The sequence below is a fragment of the Petaurus breviceps genome, unplaced genomic scaffold, assembly GCF_028583685.1.
Source record: "Petaurus breviceps papuanus isolate PSGF00001 unplaced genomic scaffold, PetGlider_PUasm1.0 189, whole genome shotgun sequence".
Lineage (NCBI taxonomy): Eukaryota > Metazoa > Chordata > Mammalia > Diprotodontia > Petauridae > Petaurus > Petaurus breviceps.
The window spans coordinates 51,643,820-51,663,262 of record NW_027185809.1 but is presented as its reverse complement, the minus strand read 5'-3'; the positions used below and the strand labels follow the sequence as shown (position 1 = coordinate 51,663,262).

Genomic DNA, 19,443 nt, shown 5'->3' with positions numbered 1-19,443 from the left:
GTATTCACTCTGTCTGCAGGACAGTCTCCAGACCCCTGCAACAACAGTACTGTCCCTCACCAGTGGACAGTATTCACTCTCTGTCTGCAGGACAGTCGCAGGCCTTCTTAGCGGACAGCCAGGTTCCAGGACTTCTTCAACAAAAGGACAGTCTTTCACCAGTGGACAAATCTGGCAAAATAACATCAAAACAGACAGACAAAGTACCAGCAAAACAGCCATGTCTCCTCAGTCCTTGGCAGCTCAGGGGGCAGGTCTCAAAAGTCCAGGGCAATTCAAAGCGGCCACCAGCAATTCTCTTAGTCTCTCTCTCTCCACGAGGTGCTGCTTCCAAAAAAATCTTCCGCCTCTCTCCTGTCTCTCCAAATCTACATCACCAGCTCCTCCCACTTCAGGACTTTCTTTTCACATCAACAAGCCCATCCCACAGGTGGGATTAACAAACTCTGGGTTTTAATACAATCAATTTGAAAACCAAGCCAATACAGGGGAATCTTTAATTGCCATTACTATCACAGCCCAGCATTCTTATTTTGTTGTTGCTGTTTAGTCCTGTCTTACTCTGTGTGACCCTGTGGACCATAGCATGCCAGTACTATCCATGGAGCTTTCTTGACAAAAATACTAGAGTTGTTTTCCATGTCCTTCTTCAGTGAATTAAGGCAAACAGAAGTTAAATGACATGCCCAGGGTCATGCAGCTAGTGAGTATCTGAGGTCATATTTGAACTCAGGTCTTCCTGACTCCAGGCCTAGTGCTATATCCACTGAAACGATGCATCAATATTAGTTTATGAGTTAAACTTTATTTATTTTTGGAGGGGGGAAACGGGGCAATTGGGGTTAAGTGACTTGCCCAAGGTCACACGGCTAGTAAGTGTTAAGTGTCGGAGGCTGGATTTGAACTCAGGTCCTCCTGACTCCAGGGCTGATGCTCTATTCACTGTGCCACCTACCCTTCCCTGCAGTACATCTTTTTTATGCTGAATATAAATAAATGCACATTTATGTACTATTACAACCATAGAAGAGAAAATATTCCATTTTAAGTAGAATAATTACATTTAGTGGACAGGTTTCCAAACTGTAAATCACACTATTTCTATAAAGTAGCATCACATAATTATTTGTGGTTTATTTTCTTGGGCTTGATTTTCTGGTGATCTGGTTCTTTGTTTTGGACATTTTTTCAGGGTGGGATGGGGGGAAAATCATAAAGCCTGAAAAAATTTGAATTTATATGTACTGTTTCTTTTGAAGAGCCCAACTAGTTGTTATATTGAACTCATTCAATATTGTGTCATAACAATACTGAGACACCCTCCCTGCAGACCGGGGAAAGAACCGAGGTCAAGTTTTGCTTCTGACACATGCCCTGTGACCCTGGGCAAGTCATTTCAGCTCTTTGTGCTCTAGGCAGCCCTTGAAGACTTGTAAATGGAAGGGAAGGTACTGACCTGCTTGGGTAGAGAGAGTTCCCCTGTGTGGGTGTAGCCTGTATCAGGAAAAGATAGGTCCAAGTGCTGCTCCTGACCCTTACAGATAGGTAGTTGCAAATGGGTGAACATAATATATAAAATGAATTTGTGGAGGTTAAAGAACTGTACTAGATTTTCTGAGTCCAAATTTGGATGTCATTTCAGTTAATTGTGTTATTGGGCAACCTTTTAGCTTGATAAATCAATTTACTTCACACAAAGGAGCTGCATAGAAAGTTTTTTCTTACCATAGAGAATCAGAACTCTTTTCTAATGGTTCAACAGATGACCAAATGGCTTATAGGATTTTAATGGTGAAATCGCATTATGACTTTGTACTTTTTGTTTATGTAAATTTAGCAAGAAAGAGACCTTTTAGCAACCAATTATACTGTTCTTTAACTTCATCAGAATTAGATTAATGATTTAAACTTTTGGATCTCATTTTTAAAAATATATGAAATGAGACTGATGAATGTCCTCCCTTAGGTTGTTATAAAAATCAAATGAGGTAATGGATATTAAGGAATTACTCTGGAATGTGATGAAGAATGGGGAGATGTTATCTGTGATGTAATTTTCTGGACTATTTTTTATCTGTTTTAAGTTTTCTCTGGTATTATTGTTTTTTTTTTCTTCATTTAGAAACAATGAATCCCGCCCCCCTCTCCCATTGGACTTTTTTCCCCTTCCACATTTATGACTTCTAGTATACTCAGAAAGGTCAAATGAAATTAAAAATCTTCTTACCTCATTCTTTGAGTATCTTGAAAGGGTACCTTTTAATGCAGCAGAACTCAGAATGCATATGAGTTTGGTGAGAAGCATGGAGGGATAGAGAGCTGGCTTCTGGGTTAGGCTTACCTAACATTTGGTTTAACCTCTAATACTTCCTGGCTGGGTGAACCTGGGAAAGTTATTTAACCTCTTTGTGCTCCAGGCAAATCTCTAAAACCTTAAATTGCTGAAGGAAGTACCACCCTGCATTTGTTTTTTTATTATTATTATTATTTTTTAAAGCAATCGGGGTTACTCGCTGAGCCACCTGGCTGCCCCTAAGCAATTGGGGTTAAGTAACTTGCTCAAGGTTACACGGCCAGGTGTTTCTGGGTGGGTGCTAAGTGTCTGAGCCCGGGATTCAATCTCCAGGTCTTCTCAACACTGGAGCCGGTGCTCTTACTCGCTGTGCTACCTGGCCACCCCTACCACCCTGCATTTGTAAAGGATGTTTCTTCCTCCCTGGGAATATCAGTGAAATTACAGGTTCTAAAAAACACACTCAGAAAAGCAACCTCTAAACAAAATGTAAAGTTCAGTGAGAAATACTTTGCATTTTTATCTTGTGCTCTGAGATCCAGAGTCTCTAATCATTTCCTGTTTGTTCTTTTCTGATGCATTCAGTATCACTAGTTCCCTTCAAGAACTCTATGCTTTTCAAATCAGTGATTTTCCATAGTCTCAGTAAATTCCTTATAAAATTCTCAAAACTTTACTACCTCTTAAATTGTTTGCCTCTATACCAAATTTAGAATGTCAGATCCCAAAGTAAATTCTAAGTATAATGATGTGAAGGAGAAAGTGCTTAGATTATTAGAAATGATTGGAGAGGTTTCTTCAAGTTTTGGGGGTTTTTTTTGGTCAGGTAAAAGTATCTTTAAAAAAAAATTACATAGAAATGGCATTTAGGGGTGGGTGTAGTAAGTCTTCATACAGGGTGCTATGGAATTGAGGTGCCAAAATAGACATTGTGTGAGTGCTTGATACTCGAGTTCTGTGTCTATGAATTTTGCATTTAGCATACCCAGAGTTTCACTTCCGTCCCAGGTTGGACTACAGCAGCAACACTGATGTACTGTGGGAGTTTGTTGGCAGAGACTTTTTTGACACTCTCTACCTTTCCCCCTCTCCCACAAGTCTCTGGCAACCTCAGTTTCTGGGTCGGAAGTAAACCTCTTATTGAACCACTGAGGGACATAGAACACAATTTTGGCAAAGACTAGCCTAAATTACAGAGGAGGAATATTTTCAAACAACAGAAGTCAGTGCCTTCAGTTTGGTTCAGAGCATTTGGATTCAAGCCCTGTCGCTGTCATTTATTATACATGTCATGTTGGGCAAATTACTTAAAACTCTTTGGGACATAGTTTCCTCATCTGTAAAATGAGAAGGTTGGACTCCATGTCTCCTGATTACTTTCTTTCTCTAATTTTATCATCCTAAGTATCTTCCTGGGCCTCAGTTTTGCTTATCTATGGGATGAAGGACTTGGACTAGGTCACTTCTGAGTTCTTCTGGCTCTAGCTATGATTCTGTGATCATAGCTTTAAATGTTAGTGTCCAGTTAGGAAATGGAAAAAAAAAATTAAAGGCTCTGTGTATTGTCCCAGGCCAACTTTTGTGGGTTAAAATAGTGAATGTAGGTCAAAATTCTAGCTTACTCCTTAAAAACTAGGTAAATAATTGGAGAAACCAGTGAACCTGGAAAAAAAATTCCATTTATACTTGGTAACCTTAACATGTCCTCATAATATTAATGATGATGATGATAATTTCTTCATTGGGTGTAGTAATCCGAGTTTACAGAGCATTTTCGTATTTGTCACAACCATTTGCACCTAAAGATATTGTCCTATAAGACCAACTTTAATGGATGTTTTTTAATAATTAAATTAAAATTAAAAATAAATGAAATTTAATTAAATGCCTCCTGAAAGCAAGGGACCATATTAGGTGCTAAGAGTATCAGAAGTGCACTGTTTGTTGAGGGGAAAGGGAGCATAGAAACAATTGATACAAGGGACAGTGAAAGAAGTAAAAAAATAATTCTAGGCAAAGAACTATGAGAAACTTAGAGAGATTACTCTCACCCAACAGTGAAGCTGGGGGTGGTGGTGTCATAGTGACAAAGAAGGCTCCATGTAGAAGGTGGCATCTGAGTTAGGTCCTGAAGAGAAGGAGCAGTTCAATGCATGGTGGTGAGGAGAATCCATTCCGGGCATAGCGAATGCTGTGAGCAAAGGCCACAGGTATAGGAAGAGACAAAATAAAAATAGGGACAGAGAATAGCTCAGTTTGGCTAAAGTATGTAACATATTTAGAGAGAATAGTATGAGAGAAGTTAGAAAGGTAGGTTGGAGGTCAGTTGTGGAATGCTTTGAATGACAGGGCCCAACAATCCAAGAAATAAATTCTTGTTGGATTGGATTGCCTAGTCTTCTAAAATAAACTCGAAGAGAGATTATTAAAGAATGCTGTCAGACTTTGAGATATTCAACCCCACTGCCCTGAACTAATAACCCAGATTACAGTCATTTACTATATTTAAGTTCTTAATAAGCGTTGCTTTTCTGTTATTTCAGATGTGCTGTTCAAAATAGGCTAAATGGTAGGATTTGACTATAAGATCTGACTATAGGACTTGACCTTGTCTGGTTTGATTTCTGATGACAGCATTAAATTATGAGAAAAAGTTATATTTAAGGATCATACTGTTTGATTACCTATGAGACCATAAGTTTCTGAGGTGTCAATCCACATCAATAAGAGGGAGTTTCCTCAGCAAAGAGTTCCCTATATTGTGGAAATCACAAGTCTAATAACTTTTTTAATCTTAAAAATATCTAACCTTGTATAGAAACTAGCTGTTGTAGTTAGATTTTCCAGTAAAATTATACATGTTCTAATCTTTTGATATTTGAGATTGTAAGAATAAAGAAGCAAAAGCTTATTCTTAAATTGATATTAAACAGACTAAAAGATTGATCTCTTCTGGACAGGTCAAGTCAACTTGTCAAGAAGTATGTATTAAGCAACTATGTGTCGGGTCCTGTCTAAGGACTTTAAATGCAAAAGAACATTTAAATTTGATTCTGGAGGCACTAGGGAGCTACTGGAGATGATTGAATGGAGGGTGGCTATAATCTTACCTATGCTTTAGGAAGATCATTTTTGTAGATGGATAGAGGATAGACTAGAGTGGGAAGAGATTTGAGGCAGGGAGACCAACTAGCAGGCTCCTATAATAGGGGTGACTAGTTCTGTCCTTATTTTCCTGTCATATTTTAAGTTGGGGGTTACCCCACTAACAGTTAAAAGGTTGGTTATTTTCTTCTAGCTTCTTTGCTTGCAAGAAGCAAGCATTCACCCACCAAGTGAATGGTCATGTAATTCAACAGCCGCACTTTTCAAAAGCATGTTTGATTTTGAGAAGAAAAATTAGCATGTTTTCCCTTAATTTGTGATTTTTTTTCTATGTTCTACCGTGTTTCCCCGATAATAAGACCTACTCCGAAAATAAGCCCTCCCCTTACTGTGCAAGATTCCTCTAAAATAAGCCCTCTCCTGAAAATAAGCCCTATTGAGATTGCTACTGTAGTGAAGGTGATCCCCTGCACTACACGCTACATTACGGTACCCTCTGTATGCACCGTTCCCTCCCCCCCGTGAAACGCACGCCGCGTTCCGAGCTGCATCCAATCAGAGCTGCAGCAGTGAGCACGTCATCCTGTTCTTTATTGAATTCATTATTGAATAAAGGTACATTTTTTTGTTCACATTTACCTGTTTATTAAAATTGCTGTCAATGTTCATTAAAATAAGCCCTCCCCTGAAAATAAGCCCTCTGGTGTTTTTCTGTCCAAAAAAAAAAATAATAAGACAGTGTCTTATTATCGGGGAAACACGGTATCATTCAAGGAAGGGTCATTGTCAACTAGCATTCAAAAAGTGCTAGTTAAATCTTGAGTTGTCATTAAAATTACGCTTTTTGAGAAAAATGTTGTTTTTAAAATAACTAAGAATGGCTTTTACTAGTATTACTATTCACTTTAAATATATAAAATCATATAGTTAATATTACATTTAAAGCAACACAAGTGTCTACATATAATTAAGTAGGTACCTACATTTGTTACTAATCTTAGTTACTCTTAGTTTTAACCTAGTTCTCTATCTCCATTCATGCTTCATGCTTCTCACAATCTATTCTGAATCTCTTAACTTAAAACCCTCCTGGGGCATGCTCATGTATCTCTGTAATCTGGTCAGATTGTCTTTGAAAGTCCTTTTAGTAAGTCATCTTCCTTCATTTATTAGCTATTTCTGTTCTTCCTGGACCTGTCAAAAGAGAGACTTGAATGCTACGGTCAGTCAGCAAGTATTTATTATATGTTCATTAGATTCAAAGAAGGAAACAATCCCTGTTCACAAGGAACTACTACTACTTCCAAATTAATTCTAGAGAAAATTATAAAGAGATTTATCATCCATGTATAAGTTCCCAGATTCTTTATTTTTTCCTCATAAAAAACAAAAAGAGAAAGGAAAAAAGCCTGAATTATTTCTACATGTTTGCAAATTTGAGGTAAAAATCCCATGATTGTTTTTCCTCCCTTATCTTAAGAGAGCAGCTTTCCTCACTTGCTTTAAGCCTCTTCCTCACTTCTCTGCTCAAAAAGTTCAGCTATTTGGTCACATTGAATTCACATTGAATTTTTTCCAAAGAAATCATCATACTCATGACAAATTATCTCTGCTATCTGACAGAAATTGCCTCATATAAAGAGCTTAGAGTTATAACAACCAAATTATTGGAAGGCAAAGCATCCAAACAAAACATAACAAAGTTTTTGAGTTGAGATGAAACAACCCTGTGACCTGATTTTTAAAAAATCTTGTCTTCTTATATCTTCTATATCTAGACTCCCCAGATTCTCCAGCTATGAAAGCCTCTTAGGAATTTTTCTTCCTCCTTTTCTCTTTCTATCCTTTCTCATCTTTCTGTTCCACTGGGGGAGCTACACCAAACAAATAACAACAGCAACAAAAGAGAAGTGTCTCCCCCAACCCCCAACTATGTGTAGAAGTCATAAATGCACTTTGTATTGAATTTCATCATTGTGAGGGGGGTACCTTGAAAGCATGTTCCCTTCCTCTTCACTTTGACTAAAGTTATGTAATATAATAAACTTATCTTTTATTAGTTGTCAGTGAGCATAAGAATTTTTATGTTCAGAGACCACTTCTTTTTCTTCAAGAAGTTAGTATCTGACTCAGGAAGGTATAGTGGAAGTGACACATTTTCCTACCACTCCATTTTTTGTTCTGGCATTCCTTTGTGGGAATGGTCAGAATGCCAGTAACTTAAAAGGAACTAGTGTTGTCCCATGCAGATGCTTTGGCTTCGAGAGCAGGAGGGGTACAAGTACAAACTTTGCTGGACAGCTCCTTGAGGGCAGGGACTGTCTTTTGCCTCTTTTTTTTATCCCCAGTGATTTGCACAGTGCTTGGCACATAGTAGGTACTTAGTAAATGTTGATTGATTGAATAGAAGAGGAAATGTTATATTCTTCTCCCACTTTGTCCCTACCAGGAGCAGCAGATTATGTGCTTTTTGAAATGTCTATTTTGGCTTAGTCTTGTAGAATCTTGTATGACTCTTCTAAATATATGTGTTTTTTTTTAATTCTAGGCAAACTCAGACACTTACAGTAAATCCTGTTAGGAGGAGGTCTTCATCAAGGATGTCTCTGGTAAGGAGATGACATTATCTTAAGTTTGATTTTTTAAAATCTTTTTACTGTAGTCAGGTTTTAAAAGTCTGCTTCCTCAGTGGAATGAATATGTTTCATTTATTACTGTTTGTCAAATATTATTCTTTTGACTCATTAGTTATTGTTAATGAATAGATTTTTAAATACTAGAGGTTTTGCTAAGAAGGAACTAGAGCTTTCTAGAAAATATGTGATTGAGGGTTATGTAACAGCTAATTTGTGTTTGAACAACCATGAATGAAAAAAAAAAGACTCCTCTGGACCAATCATATAATCCCAAACTTAATCAAATATAGGTTATTTTATCATGTTATACGACATCCTCATTTTTGACTAGAAGTTAATTTGGGGAATATAATTGACAGTAAAAGATTCAGTGTTGATTTATGAAAAGTGCTGCCTCATGCTATTTTTTGAGTGCTTAAAAACAAATAAACAGCTCCTTTAATATTTCTAAGTGGAAAAGCATAGGGAAAGATATAGTTCCTGAGTAGAAACTTCAGTCGGTTACAACAACACTTAGTAAAACATGGAGGATTTAATATTTTGTTTTGTTTTATAAAATTTCATTTCTTAGCCTAAACCACAGTCCTATGTGATGCCTCCACCACCTCAGTTACATTACAATGGACATTATACAGAACCATATACTTCTTCCCAAGGTAAGTCTTCATTATTTCCAAGAGGCCTCATTTAATAATCACAAAAAATCAGAAGATTTAGATAACTACCAGTCAGGGCTCTTATTGGCCACTATCTCCAAATTGGAGAACTAAAAGAATTATACTCAAGAGTTCTCTTCTCCCTATCTTGCCCAAATCATATGCAGTTTATTTGTCGGAAACTCATAGGAACACAGTACAGAATGAAATATATGCTGAAATATACCCTGCCCCCCCTTTTTAGCACAATATAAAGAACTCAGTCATAATAATTATTGTGGCATCATGGTGAGGTAGAGTGTAGGATATGGAGTCAGTCTTTTGTTTACCTTGCTGCTCACCACCTTTATGAAACTTTATGGGCCTTAGATTCCTCCTTTGGAAAATGAAGGGGAAGACAGAGTGGAACAAAATGACCTCTAAGTCCTCTCCCAGCCCTAAAATGCTATGATTTTAAGAATCATTGGCCTTAGAGGTTATCCATTCCAGCTCACTCACCTGTAAATGAAATGAATTACATACCATAAATAGGAAATTTAGTTTTATGGAAAAGAGAACTTAAGCCAGACCTGCATTCGAGTTTGGGCCCCAACATTTAACAGCTTTGTCACTAGGAATGGTGGTATTTGTATTTCCTATATCACAGTATTGATGTAAGAATCAAATGTGATATTGCACATGAAAATATTCTCTAACTGTAAAGTCTGAGGTAAATATCAGTTGTCATTATTATCCTCATCTTATTATTATTATTATTATAGAAAATTCATTCCTTTCATCTTCTTCAAAGGTGTTTAGATGGAAAGGGCCCTAATACAAGTCACTGTCTTGATCTTATTCTTTTATATTTAATGTTCTGTAGATAACTGCGTAGGTGGGTAATTGCTTACCAATGCATCCTCATTACAACTAGTAGACAGAATGATGAAAATGATACGTCACTCATCTCTTATTCCTATGTGATTTTTTTATGTTATTCTGAACTTGACAAACATAAAAAACTTGAACATTCTGAATACATGGGACAAAAAAGGATTAACAACCTATTAATTCAGCTATTCAATTTGCATTTTTGTAAAAAAGAATATAATAAATTAATTGTGTTTCAGAGCTGACCGGCTCTCCTTCTCAACCTTCTATTTTCTCCTGTGCATTGAAAAAGAATCTGCAATGATCCTCTTTTTTCTTATCTCCTCTTGAGTATCACTACTACTAGTCTTTTCCCTCTTAAATTTCCCCTGTACCAATGAAAAAAAAAGCAACCCTCCCATATAGCAAATACTGTCTCTCAAGTCCTTCAACTCTGCGTTAGGTGGTTTCTCACATGCTTTTAATTTCTCCCACTAAGTTTCTGTATTTTGAAAATTTTTCATTTAATACAGCATAGAGACTGAGTATTTTGTAAAGCAATATCTATTTAAAACAAAACAAAACATCATACTTTAAGTTTTTAATGGATCAATGTTATGTCTGGCAGATTATGGGCAAAGCTTCAGTCTGTGATAATGCTTTGGTTCCAGTACAATTCATAGTTTGTCATCTCAGAGATATTTTGAGATCTATGTAGTTAGGATGGGGATTTGTCATTTGTCAGTCTATGAAGGAGTAAACACTTCTGATGTGTAATTATAGCCACTAAGTTATGGCTTGACTTGGTAGGGGCTAAACTTTTATAGCCTGTATTATGTCTTTACAGGTATGATACCATTTCCTTAAATAATATGCATTGATAATCACATTGAAGTTCCTTAAGGATAACCCGTATGTAATTTTTGACAGCATCGAACTGGTCTTGATTTATTATCATAAACCTCTCCGTTCTTAAAGAAACAAATTGATATGATTTAGCTACTTTTTAAAATGCTTTTTGGTCAGCATATTGGCTGTATTCATGAAAGTATTGATCATGGAGGGTTTTTGGATTTTGACCTGTTGATTATATTGAGAGCATGCCTGTCAATTTTCTTCCAATTCTCTTTTGATGAAATCAACTCCTTATACTCATCACTTAAAAACCAGCCCAATTAGGGGCAGCTAGGTGGCCCAGTGAATAGAGCACTGGCCCTGGAGTCAGGAGGACCTGAGTTCAAATGTGACCTCAGACACTTAACACTTACTAGCTATGTGACCTTGGGCAAGTCACTTAACCCCAGTTGCCCTCCAAAAAGCAAAAAATACCCAAAAAACCAGCCCAGTTTTAGAATTAAAGTGTATGAATGGGGCAGCTAGCTGGCGCAGTGAATAGAGCAATGACCCTGGAGTCACAAGAACCTGAGTTCAAATGTGGCCTCAGACACTTAACACTAACTAGCCATGTAACCTTGGGCAAGTCAATTCACCACAATTGCCCTGCTTTCCCCACTCCAAAAAAAGCAAAATAAATAAATAACTAAAGTGTGCAAACTCTGGGTGAGAAAATATTACCTATGGTCTTTTGTGAACTATCTCTGAAAAATACTTCTTGAATCAAATACAAAGGTACAATCTTCTCGTACTTAACAGTTATTGAAATTTGCAAAGAGGTGAAAAGCAGCAAAAATATGATAACATCTACATGTAAATTGTATATATTATCACTTGAAAAGTGATTTATTGTACATAGGAACATTCTGATTTTTAAAAATTTCCTATACATGTAGATATTATCTACCAAATTCACATCATGAGAATTTATTACTTTGACTTATTGAATGCTTGTTAGACATGTGGCAATGTTTGTGAATCTTACGTGATTGCTGTCCTTCCTATACATCTTTTCTGGTATCTTTCTTTTATGCAACACATGTTTTTTATCTATCTACCTACGTATCTGTCTGTCTATTTGTTCACCTCTTTGTCTGTCTAGCTATCTAATTCATAAATCACTTATTTTCTCTGCTCTTATAGACATGCTTTTGCCAAACATTCTTTCATATGTATTTTTGTTTTAGAGGAGCACAACTGACTCTTGATTGACTCAGAACAATTACTACTACTACTTCTACTACTACTACTACTGCTACTACTACTGCTACCACTACTATTACTACTACTACCTACTTCTACCACTGCTATTCCTCCTCCTCCTCCTCCCACCACCACCACCACAATCACCAGTTACATAGTGCCAGGCACTGTATTAAACACTTTACAGTTATTATTTCATTTGATCCTCATAACGACCCTGGGAGGTAGGTGCTATTATTATCCTTATTTTACAGATGAGGAAATTCAGGTTAAGTAACTTACCCAGGGTCACTTAGCTAGTGAGTATCTGAGGTCAGTTTTAAACTCAGGTCTTCCTGATTCCAGGATCAGCACTCTATTTACCATTCTACCTACTTGCCTTGTAGTTGAGTTTGAAATGGCTTAGATTGAATAATCAATTCTTGTTAATTTGGACTTCAGTTGAACTTTAGGGAGAATTTTTAAGGGCATGAGCTGTTTTCAAGAACTTTAAAAGTCTCATTTTGCAAGCAGACAGTGTAGCTAAAGTATAAGAAGAGGCTGACAACAAGGAGGCTGCTACTTTTAGATGCTAATTATGAATCATCTCAAATATTTTTTCCAAAGCATGACCTCCACTGGGCTTACATATACTTGGTTAGCCTTCTTACTGTACATGCTCAAAAAGTCTTAAGTCTGTTCTTCTTTAAGAATATTTTATCATTTTATTGTTTAGTTCAGATGATATATTCTTCCATTTAGTCTGAAGTAATGAGGATTGGGTATATTTAGTCCCAGAACAATTGGCTCTGCCTACTTTTTCTCAGTGTTTCTTTTGGTAGTTAGGAATTTGACCATAGCAAGAACTCAAACCCAGGTTCTCTGACTCAGTTGAGCACTCTTTAAGTTCTACTATATTGCCTCATAGATTTTGAACAATTTTCTACATCCTGCCTGTATAAGAAAGATTTCATTCATATCCTATAGATACATAGGGGTATAATAATGAATAGATGAAATAACAAGGAAAAACAAGCACTGAAGACCCTTAGTTATTCTAATTCATTGCTGCTGTTCTTAAGAACAGCACAGTTTCTCTATTAATAAAATCCACAAATCATTAGATTTTTACTTTGTTCTTTGTGGATCACTCAAATCCTGAAAGAATGCTCTTCAAACTAGTCCTTTTGTGAGTAAAATACATTCCCATTGAGCCCCTTGCCAAATGCTAAATGTCTACTAATTAATAAGTCAGACACAAATTTATAAATTTCAGAAAAGGAAGATGGTTTCTGAAGTGGTTGCCCTATTGTTTTAGCAGCAAGTTTGTAACATTTGTAAAAATTATATATTTTTAGTTGTTTGGCTTTTTGGGGATAAGGAAATGGTTATAGTTTGTGGCAGTGTTTTTGATTCTTGAATCTCAACATCAAGTCTTAACATTGATGCATTTTAAGTATGTAGCTTGAAATAAATTTTAAATATTTTCTTTTCAGATAACCTCTTTGTGAACAACCAGAATGGATATTATTGCCATTCTCAGACAAGTCTAGACAGAGCTCTTGACTATAATGGAAGAATCCGCAATGGGAGTGTCTATAGTGCCCACAGCACGAATTCGTTAAATAACCCACAGCCCTTCTTGCAACCCTCACCAATGTCCTCCAACCCAAGCATTACTGGAAGTGACGTTATGAGACCTGACTATGTTCCATCGCATAGACATAGTGCTCTGATACCACCATCCTATCGCCCCACCCCAGATTATGAAACGGTGATGAGGCAGCTTAATAGAGGAGTAAGCCATGCTGATAGGCAGAGCCACTCACTGAGAAATCTCAATATTGGCAATTCATATGCTTATAGTAGGCCTGATGCTTTGGTCTACAGTCAGCCTGAAATCAGAGAACGTGCTCAGTTTACCTCTCCACAGTCAGTGCATTATCCATTCAATCTAAATTACAGTTTTCATAGCCAATCTCCTTACCCCTACCCTGCCGAGAGGCGACCTGTTGTTGGAGCTGTGAGTGTGCCCGAGTTGACTAATGTACAGCTTCAGGCTCAGGATTATCCAGCTCCCAACATCATGAAAACACAGGTTTATAGACCACCCCCACCTTACCCATATCCACGACCTGCTAATAGCACCCCAGACTTATCCCGACATCTGTACATCAGCAGTAGCAATCCAGATCTCATCACAAGGCGAGTCCACCATTCAGTGCAGACTTTCCAAGAAGACAGTCTTCCAGTTGCCCATTCTCTGCAGGAGGTCAGTGAACCCTTGACTTCAGCCCGGCATGCTCAGTTACAGAAGAGGAACAGCATCGAGATAGCTGGATTGACCCATAGTTTTGAAGGAATAAGGCTTAAAGAGAGGACTATGTCTGCATCTGCAGCTGATGTGGCAGTGCCCCGGGTCATAGCAGCTAGCTCTCAACCAAATGTTTTCATAGAAAGGACAAAACAAGAAGAAAGTGAAGAGCAGGAAAATATGAGATATGGTCATAAGAAATCTCTTTCAGATGCTACCATGCTGATTCATAGCAGTGAAGAAGAGGAAGAAGAAGATTTTGAGGAAGAAAGTAAAACACGCACCATGCTGTCTCCTCATCCTGATGAGACCACACAGTGTTCCTCGGGGATAGGTGGTTACTCTAAAGAGCCTTTGCTTGGTTACTCATATGGTTCTGTTACCACAGGGGCCAACCCTTTGCATATTCTTGAGCCAAAGTCACATATCCTAGAGACTGAGAAGCCAATCAGAGCCATCAGTCCAGTTCATGTGATAGTTGAAGCCCAGGTGCCTAGAAGAGAAGGATTATTGACTCCATCGATGTCAGAGTCTGACCTCACAACATCAGGACGTTATAGAGTGAAAAGGGATTCTCTTAAAAAGAGGCCTGTGTTGGACATTCTTTCAGGAAAGAAGAATGTTGTTGAGGGTCTTCCTCCATTAGGGGTAAGCCATAGAATGTTTTTCTTTCTTTGTAGTCTTTTATAAACAAATAGGACTATATTTAAAAAAAAAATTCCCTTGGCTATTTGTATATTTCATATATATATATATATTAAAGCAATTGGGGTTAAGTAAATTGCTCAAGGTTACACGGTCAGTTATTTTGTGTGGGTGCTAAGTATCTGAGGCCAGAACCGATCCTGGGTCTCCCAACTCTGGGGCCGGCACTCTTACTCACTTCGCCACCTGGATGCTCCGTATTTCTTATATGTTTAAAAAAAATTTTTCCCTCCCATTTATTATTTCAGTGCAACTTTTAGCTCACTAATATTGGTTTTGTCTGGAAATCCTTTTGATGCTTCACGAAAGGGAATGAATTGGATTAAGTGAGAAGATAAATTAGTGAGTGCCCTTCAGAATCAAATATTTTATACATGGAGTTTCATAGGGAAGAAAATGAAAATGGCATGACCTTAACCAGTATTTTTTAGAAATGGCTACCTCTGAAAATTGCCCAGTAGGTTTATCTCATGACCCACTTCTAACCAAGTGCTTGTAAATTGCTGCAATTTAAAGCATCTCAAGAATGTTGGAGTCAAGGTACAGTGTGTCCAATTGTGGCTGATCAGACCAATATGAGCTTGGAAGGCTCTACCACAGGCTGGGCACAAATAGTCCATATGAACATTTGGAGTGGAGATGTGTCTAAATTTGTGCATCTCATGTTTCTTTTGACCTACTGCATTTCTTCTTCACTTCTAGAGAGCAGCACCTTCTTTGATGTGGGCACCCCATACTGGGTGGTGTAGAGCTTTAGAAAATGGTCAGGTTTTATTTATTCAGCAGATTCTTTTAAACATGAAAACTTCAGCTGTATTTTGATGGAGTGGGAGAGGAAGCATTAAACATTGGAGAGAGAATTGGTCTTGAAGTCATGGAACACCTGCTTTCTTCTGTGTATTTTCTAAATGTCCAATTGATGATTTTTTTTTGACAGCATTATCAGTCTTCTGGAGTCTGGTAATAATCAGAATTCTCCAGTTTTTCAAAATTGTTTTCCCTTACAATGTCACAATAATTTTTATAAAAATATTTTCCCAATTCTGCTGGTTTTACTCTGCATGAATTCATCAAGTCTTTCTAGATTTTTCCTGAATCTATCCCTTTTGCCATTTCTTATAGTTCAACAATATCCCTTCATTTTCATATACTATAATTTTTCAGTCATTCCTCAGTTGATGGAAACCCCTTTGTTTCCTCTTCTTTGCTACTATAATAAGTGCTGCTATATTATTGTACATATGGCTCCTTTTCTTCCTCCTTTGATCTTTTTAAGGATATAAGCCTAGTGGTGACATAACTATATTAAAAGGTATATAAATGTTTAGTGATATTTTTTTTGGGGGGGGGTATATTCCCAAATGCTTTCCGGAATGGCTGGAGCAATTTATATCTCTGCCAGTAGTTCATGAATGTGCTTGTCCTCCCAAAGTCTCTCCAAGAATCTTTGCCAGTCTGAAGGGTTGGAACCTTAGAGTTGTTTTAATTTGCACTTCTCACATTAATATTAATTTGGAGAATTTTTTCCCCTATAGAATTGTTGATAGTTTATTTTTTTCTTTTGAAAACTGCCTATGTATTATTTGAAACATTTTTTTGAGTTGACAGTTTACATTTCTGTTTTTTGGAGAATTGTCTGATGTGATTTGGCACATTTTTCATAGAGTTGTAGATTGTTTATATTTCTTTTCTTAAGAACTGCCTACATATCTTTTATCTGTATCATTTATCTAATTGCAAAATGACTCATTTTTATATATTTGAGTCAGTTTTCTATACATGTCACATATCAGACCTTTATCAAACTAGCCTGTTTCTTTTTTTTTTTTTTAATTTTTATTTAAGCAATCGGGGTTAAATAACTTGCTCAAGGTTATACGGCCAGGTGTTTCTGGGTGGGTGCTAAGTGTCTGAGCCCGGATTCGATCCCCAGGTCATCCTGACACTGGAGCCGGTGCTCTTACTCGCTGTGCTACCTGGCCACCCCAAACTAGCCTGTTTCTTAAGGGAAATTTCTTAAAGGGAAGTTTTCCTTTTTTCTTTGAAATATCAATTTTTAAAACATAACATTTAGGCAATGAATTATAGTGCAATTGTTAGAGCATTGGGCCTGGAGTTGGGAAGACCTAAGTTTAAATCTGCTGAGATACTTACTGACTCCAGACAGGTCATTTAACTTCTGTTTGCCTCAGGTTCCTCATCTGTAAAATGGGGATAATAATAGCACCTACCTCCCGGGGTTATTGAGAGGTTCAAATGAGATAATAATAATAAAGCATTTAGCACAGTCCCTGGCACATAGTAAGCACTATATAAATGTTAGCTATTATTAGCTATCATCTAGAGATAATGACTTTCTCACAAAACCAATGAAATTCTTATATAGTATGTTCTGTGTTGATGAAATTAGACTTATTTTGTTAGAACTTAGCTTCTATTTGGAACCTCAAATTTTTAAATGATACAAAACTATTTTATCTCCAATCTGAAGCAGTTTGTAATGTTTCAACAATAGTTTGGAACCACAAAGTGCTGGTACTATAAAGAGTCCAGGAATCCATCTCTCTCATTTTATATAGAAGGAAACTGCATTGTGGAAAGGTTATATACTTGCTTAAGTTTAACCCACTAGTTAATGATAAAATAGAGTAGAGCTCTCCTAACTTTAACAAGGGATGGGGGGTAGGATGGGAAGAGAAGGGAATAAACATTTATATATGTTTATATGACTGTTATTCAGTCATTTTAGTTGTGTCAGACTTTTTTTGACTCCTTTTGGGATTTTCTTGGCAAGGATATTAGAGTGGTTTTACAGCTCATTTTACAGATGAGGAAACTGAGGCAAGCAAGGTTAAGTGACTTTTCCAGGGTTACACAGCTAGTAAGTAGCTAAGGCTAGATTTGAACTTGGGAAGATGAGTTTTCCTGACTCCAGGCCTGGTGCTCTATACATTGTACCACCTATGTACCAGACACTGTGCTAAATAACTTTACAAATATAATTGCATTTGATTCTCACAGCAGCCCTGTGAGGTAGGTGCTTTTATTTAAAATTCTCATTTTGTGGTCGAGGAAACAGAGGTAAAGGGTCACACAGGTAGTCATCGCCTGAGGCCATATTTGAACTCTGGTCTTCCTGACTCTAAGCCCAGTGTTCTCTCCACTGTGCCACCTAAGTGATTCTTATGAATTATAGGATAATTCATTTAGAGCTGGAAGGGACTTTGGAATCTAATCTTCACATTTTACTTATAAGGAAGTTGAGGCTCTGAGAAGTTAGGTTGAGACTTGCATAAGGTCACAACAGTAAGTGGCTAAGGTGAAATTTTAAACCAGCTTTTCCTGGCTCCTAAGTTGAGTAATGTTTCCAATGTCTCATGCTACTTCTAGTCCAGAGTTCTCTACTGAAGAATTTCTTTTAGAAGTTAGATTGTACTAACTTTGTGAGTTGTATACCAACTCATATTTCATGTAAATTTGTGGTTGAAGTATCAGTGAGTTGAACCTTGCTTCTCATCCCCACCCCACTATCTTCCAAATGAATAATTTAAATTTTATTCTTTTAGCTCTGCTTTCCTGTAATGCTCACGGATTATTCCCATGCTAATATACCTTGGACTGCATAGGCCAGGGATTCATAAAGGGGGTTCTGCGGATACATTTCATGTGAATTGAATGGAGAAAAAAAATCTTCTTTCTTTTCACTAATCTCTGTCCAAAATTTGGCATTTTCTTTTATTATTAAAAAAAAATGCAACATGATTCTGAGAAGGGTCCATAGGCTTCACAAGACTGACAAAAGGTTCCCTCTACTACACAGGAAATGTTAAGAACCCCCACACCAAATTTCGTTCTTTTAAATCACGTAGCTCCCTTGTCTCTGACATCTCATTTTTCATCTGCATTGCTCTATGATAATAGCTCTAGAATTGTAAAGGCTTTTGGAGACCATCTGGCCCAACTCTATCATTTTGCAGATAAAGAAATTGAGGCCCAGGTGGGTAAAGTGAAATTGCCTGGAGTCATATAGGTTGTACACAGAGGCAAGATTTCAACCATAAGGGAGCTATTGATAAGAAGAAAGCCCCTATGTACTCCAAAATATTTATAGCAGCACATTTTTTTCATGATTGTTAAGAATTGAAAACAAAGTAAATTCCCATCAACTGGGGAATGGCTAAACAAATTTTGATATAGAATGTAATGGAATATTGCTGTACTATAAGAAATGATGTGTGCCATGAATATAGAGAAACTTGGAAAGAGCTATATGAACTAATGCATAGTGAAGTAAGCAAAGCCAAGAAAACAATATACATAGTCACTACAGCAATGATAATGGAAAAAAAAACTGAACCATACACCAAAAAATCAAAAGTGAATGCAATAAAATTATAAAGATAAATTAAGACTCAAATAAAGAGACATGAGAAGATTCCCCCAACCTATCCCTTCAGGGAGATGGGGGGGTCCACAAGTGTTACATATTACAGACATGTTTGGACTTTTTAAGGGTATCAGTCAGTTGTACTGATTTTATTTTCCTCTCTAAAAATACTTTTTGTCATATAGCATATCTCTCTGGGAGGGAGAGGAAGAGGAAGGATACTTGGGATAACTATGGTGATATAAGAAACAGAAAATATTAATCAAAGCTTATAAGAAAAAGGGACCTTAGAGAACTGTTATATTTGGCTATTTCACAGTTATAGAAAGATTATTTGTCTTTCCCAAGGTCACAGACAAAATTTGTGGCAAAGCTTGTACTAGAATTCTTGTCTACTGATTCCATATAGCATTCTTTCTATT

The 19,443-nt window shown here is 37.0% G+C and overlaps 1 protein-coding gene across 1 annotated transcript in view; it reads left to right on the top strand.

Moving 5' to 3' along the window:
* Window positions 1-19,443, top strand: part of PTPN21 (protein tyrosine phosphatase non-receptor type 21) — a 115,717-nt gene that overhangs the window by 68,975 nt on the left and 27,299 nt on the right. The window contains exons 11-13 of the mRNA XM_069092382.1: window positions 7,947-8,007; window positions 8,606-8,690; window positions 13,112-14,577. Of these exons, the coding sequence (XP_068948483.1) occupies window positions 7,947-8,007; window positions 8,606-8,690; window positions 13,112-14,577 (1,612 nt within the window). The remainder of the gene's footprint in view (window positions 1-7,946; window positions 8,008-8,605; window positions 8,691-13,111; window positions 14,578-19,443) is intronic.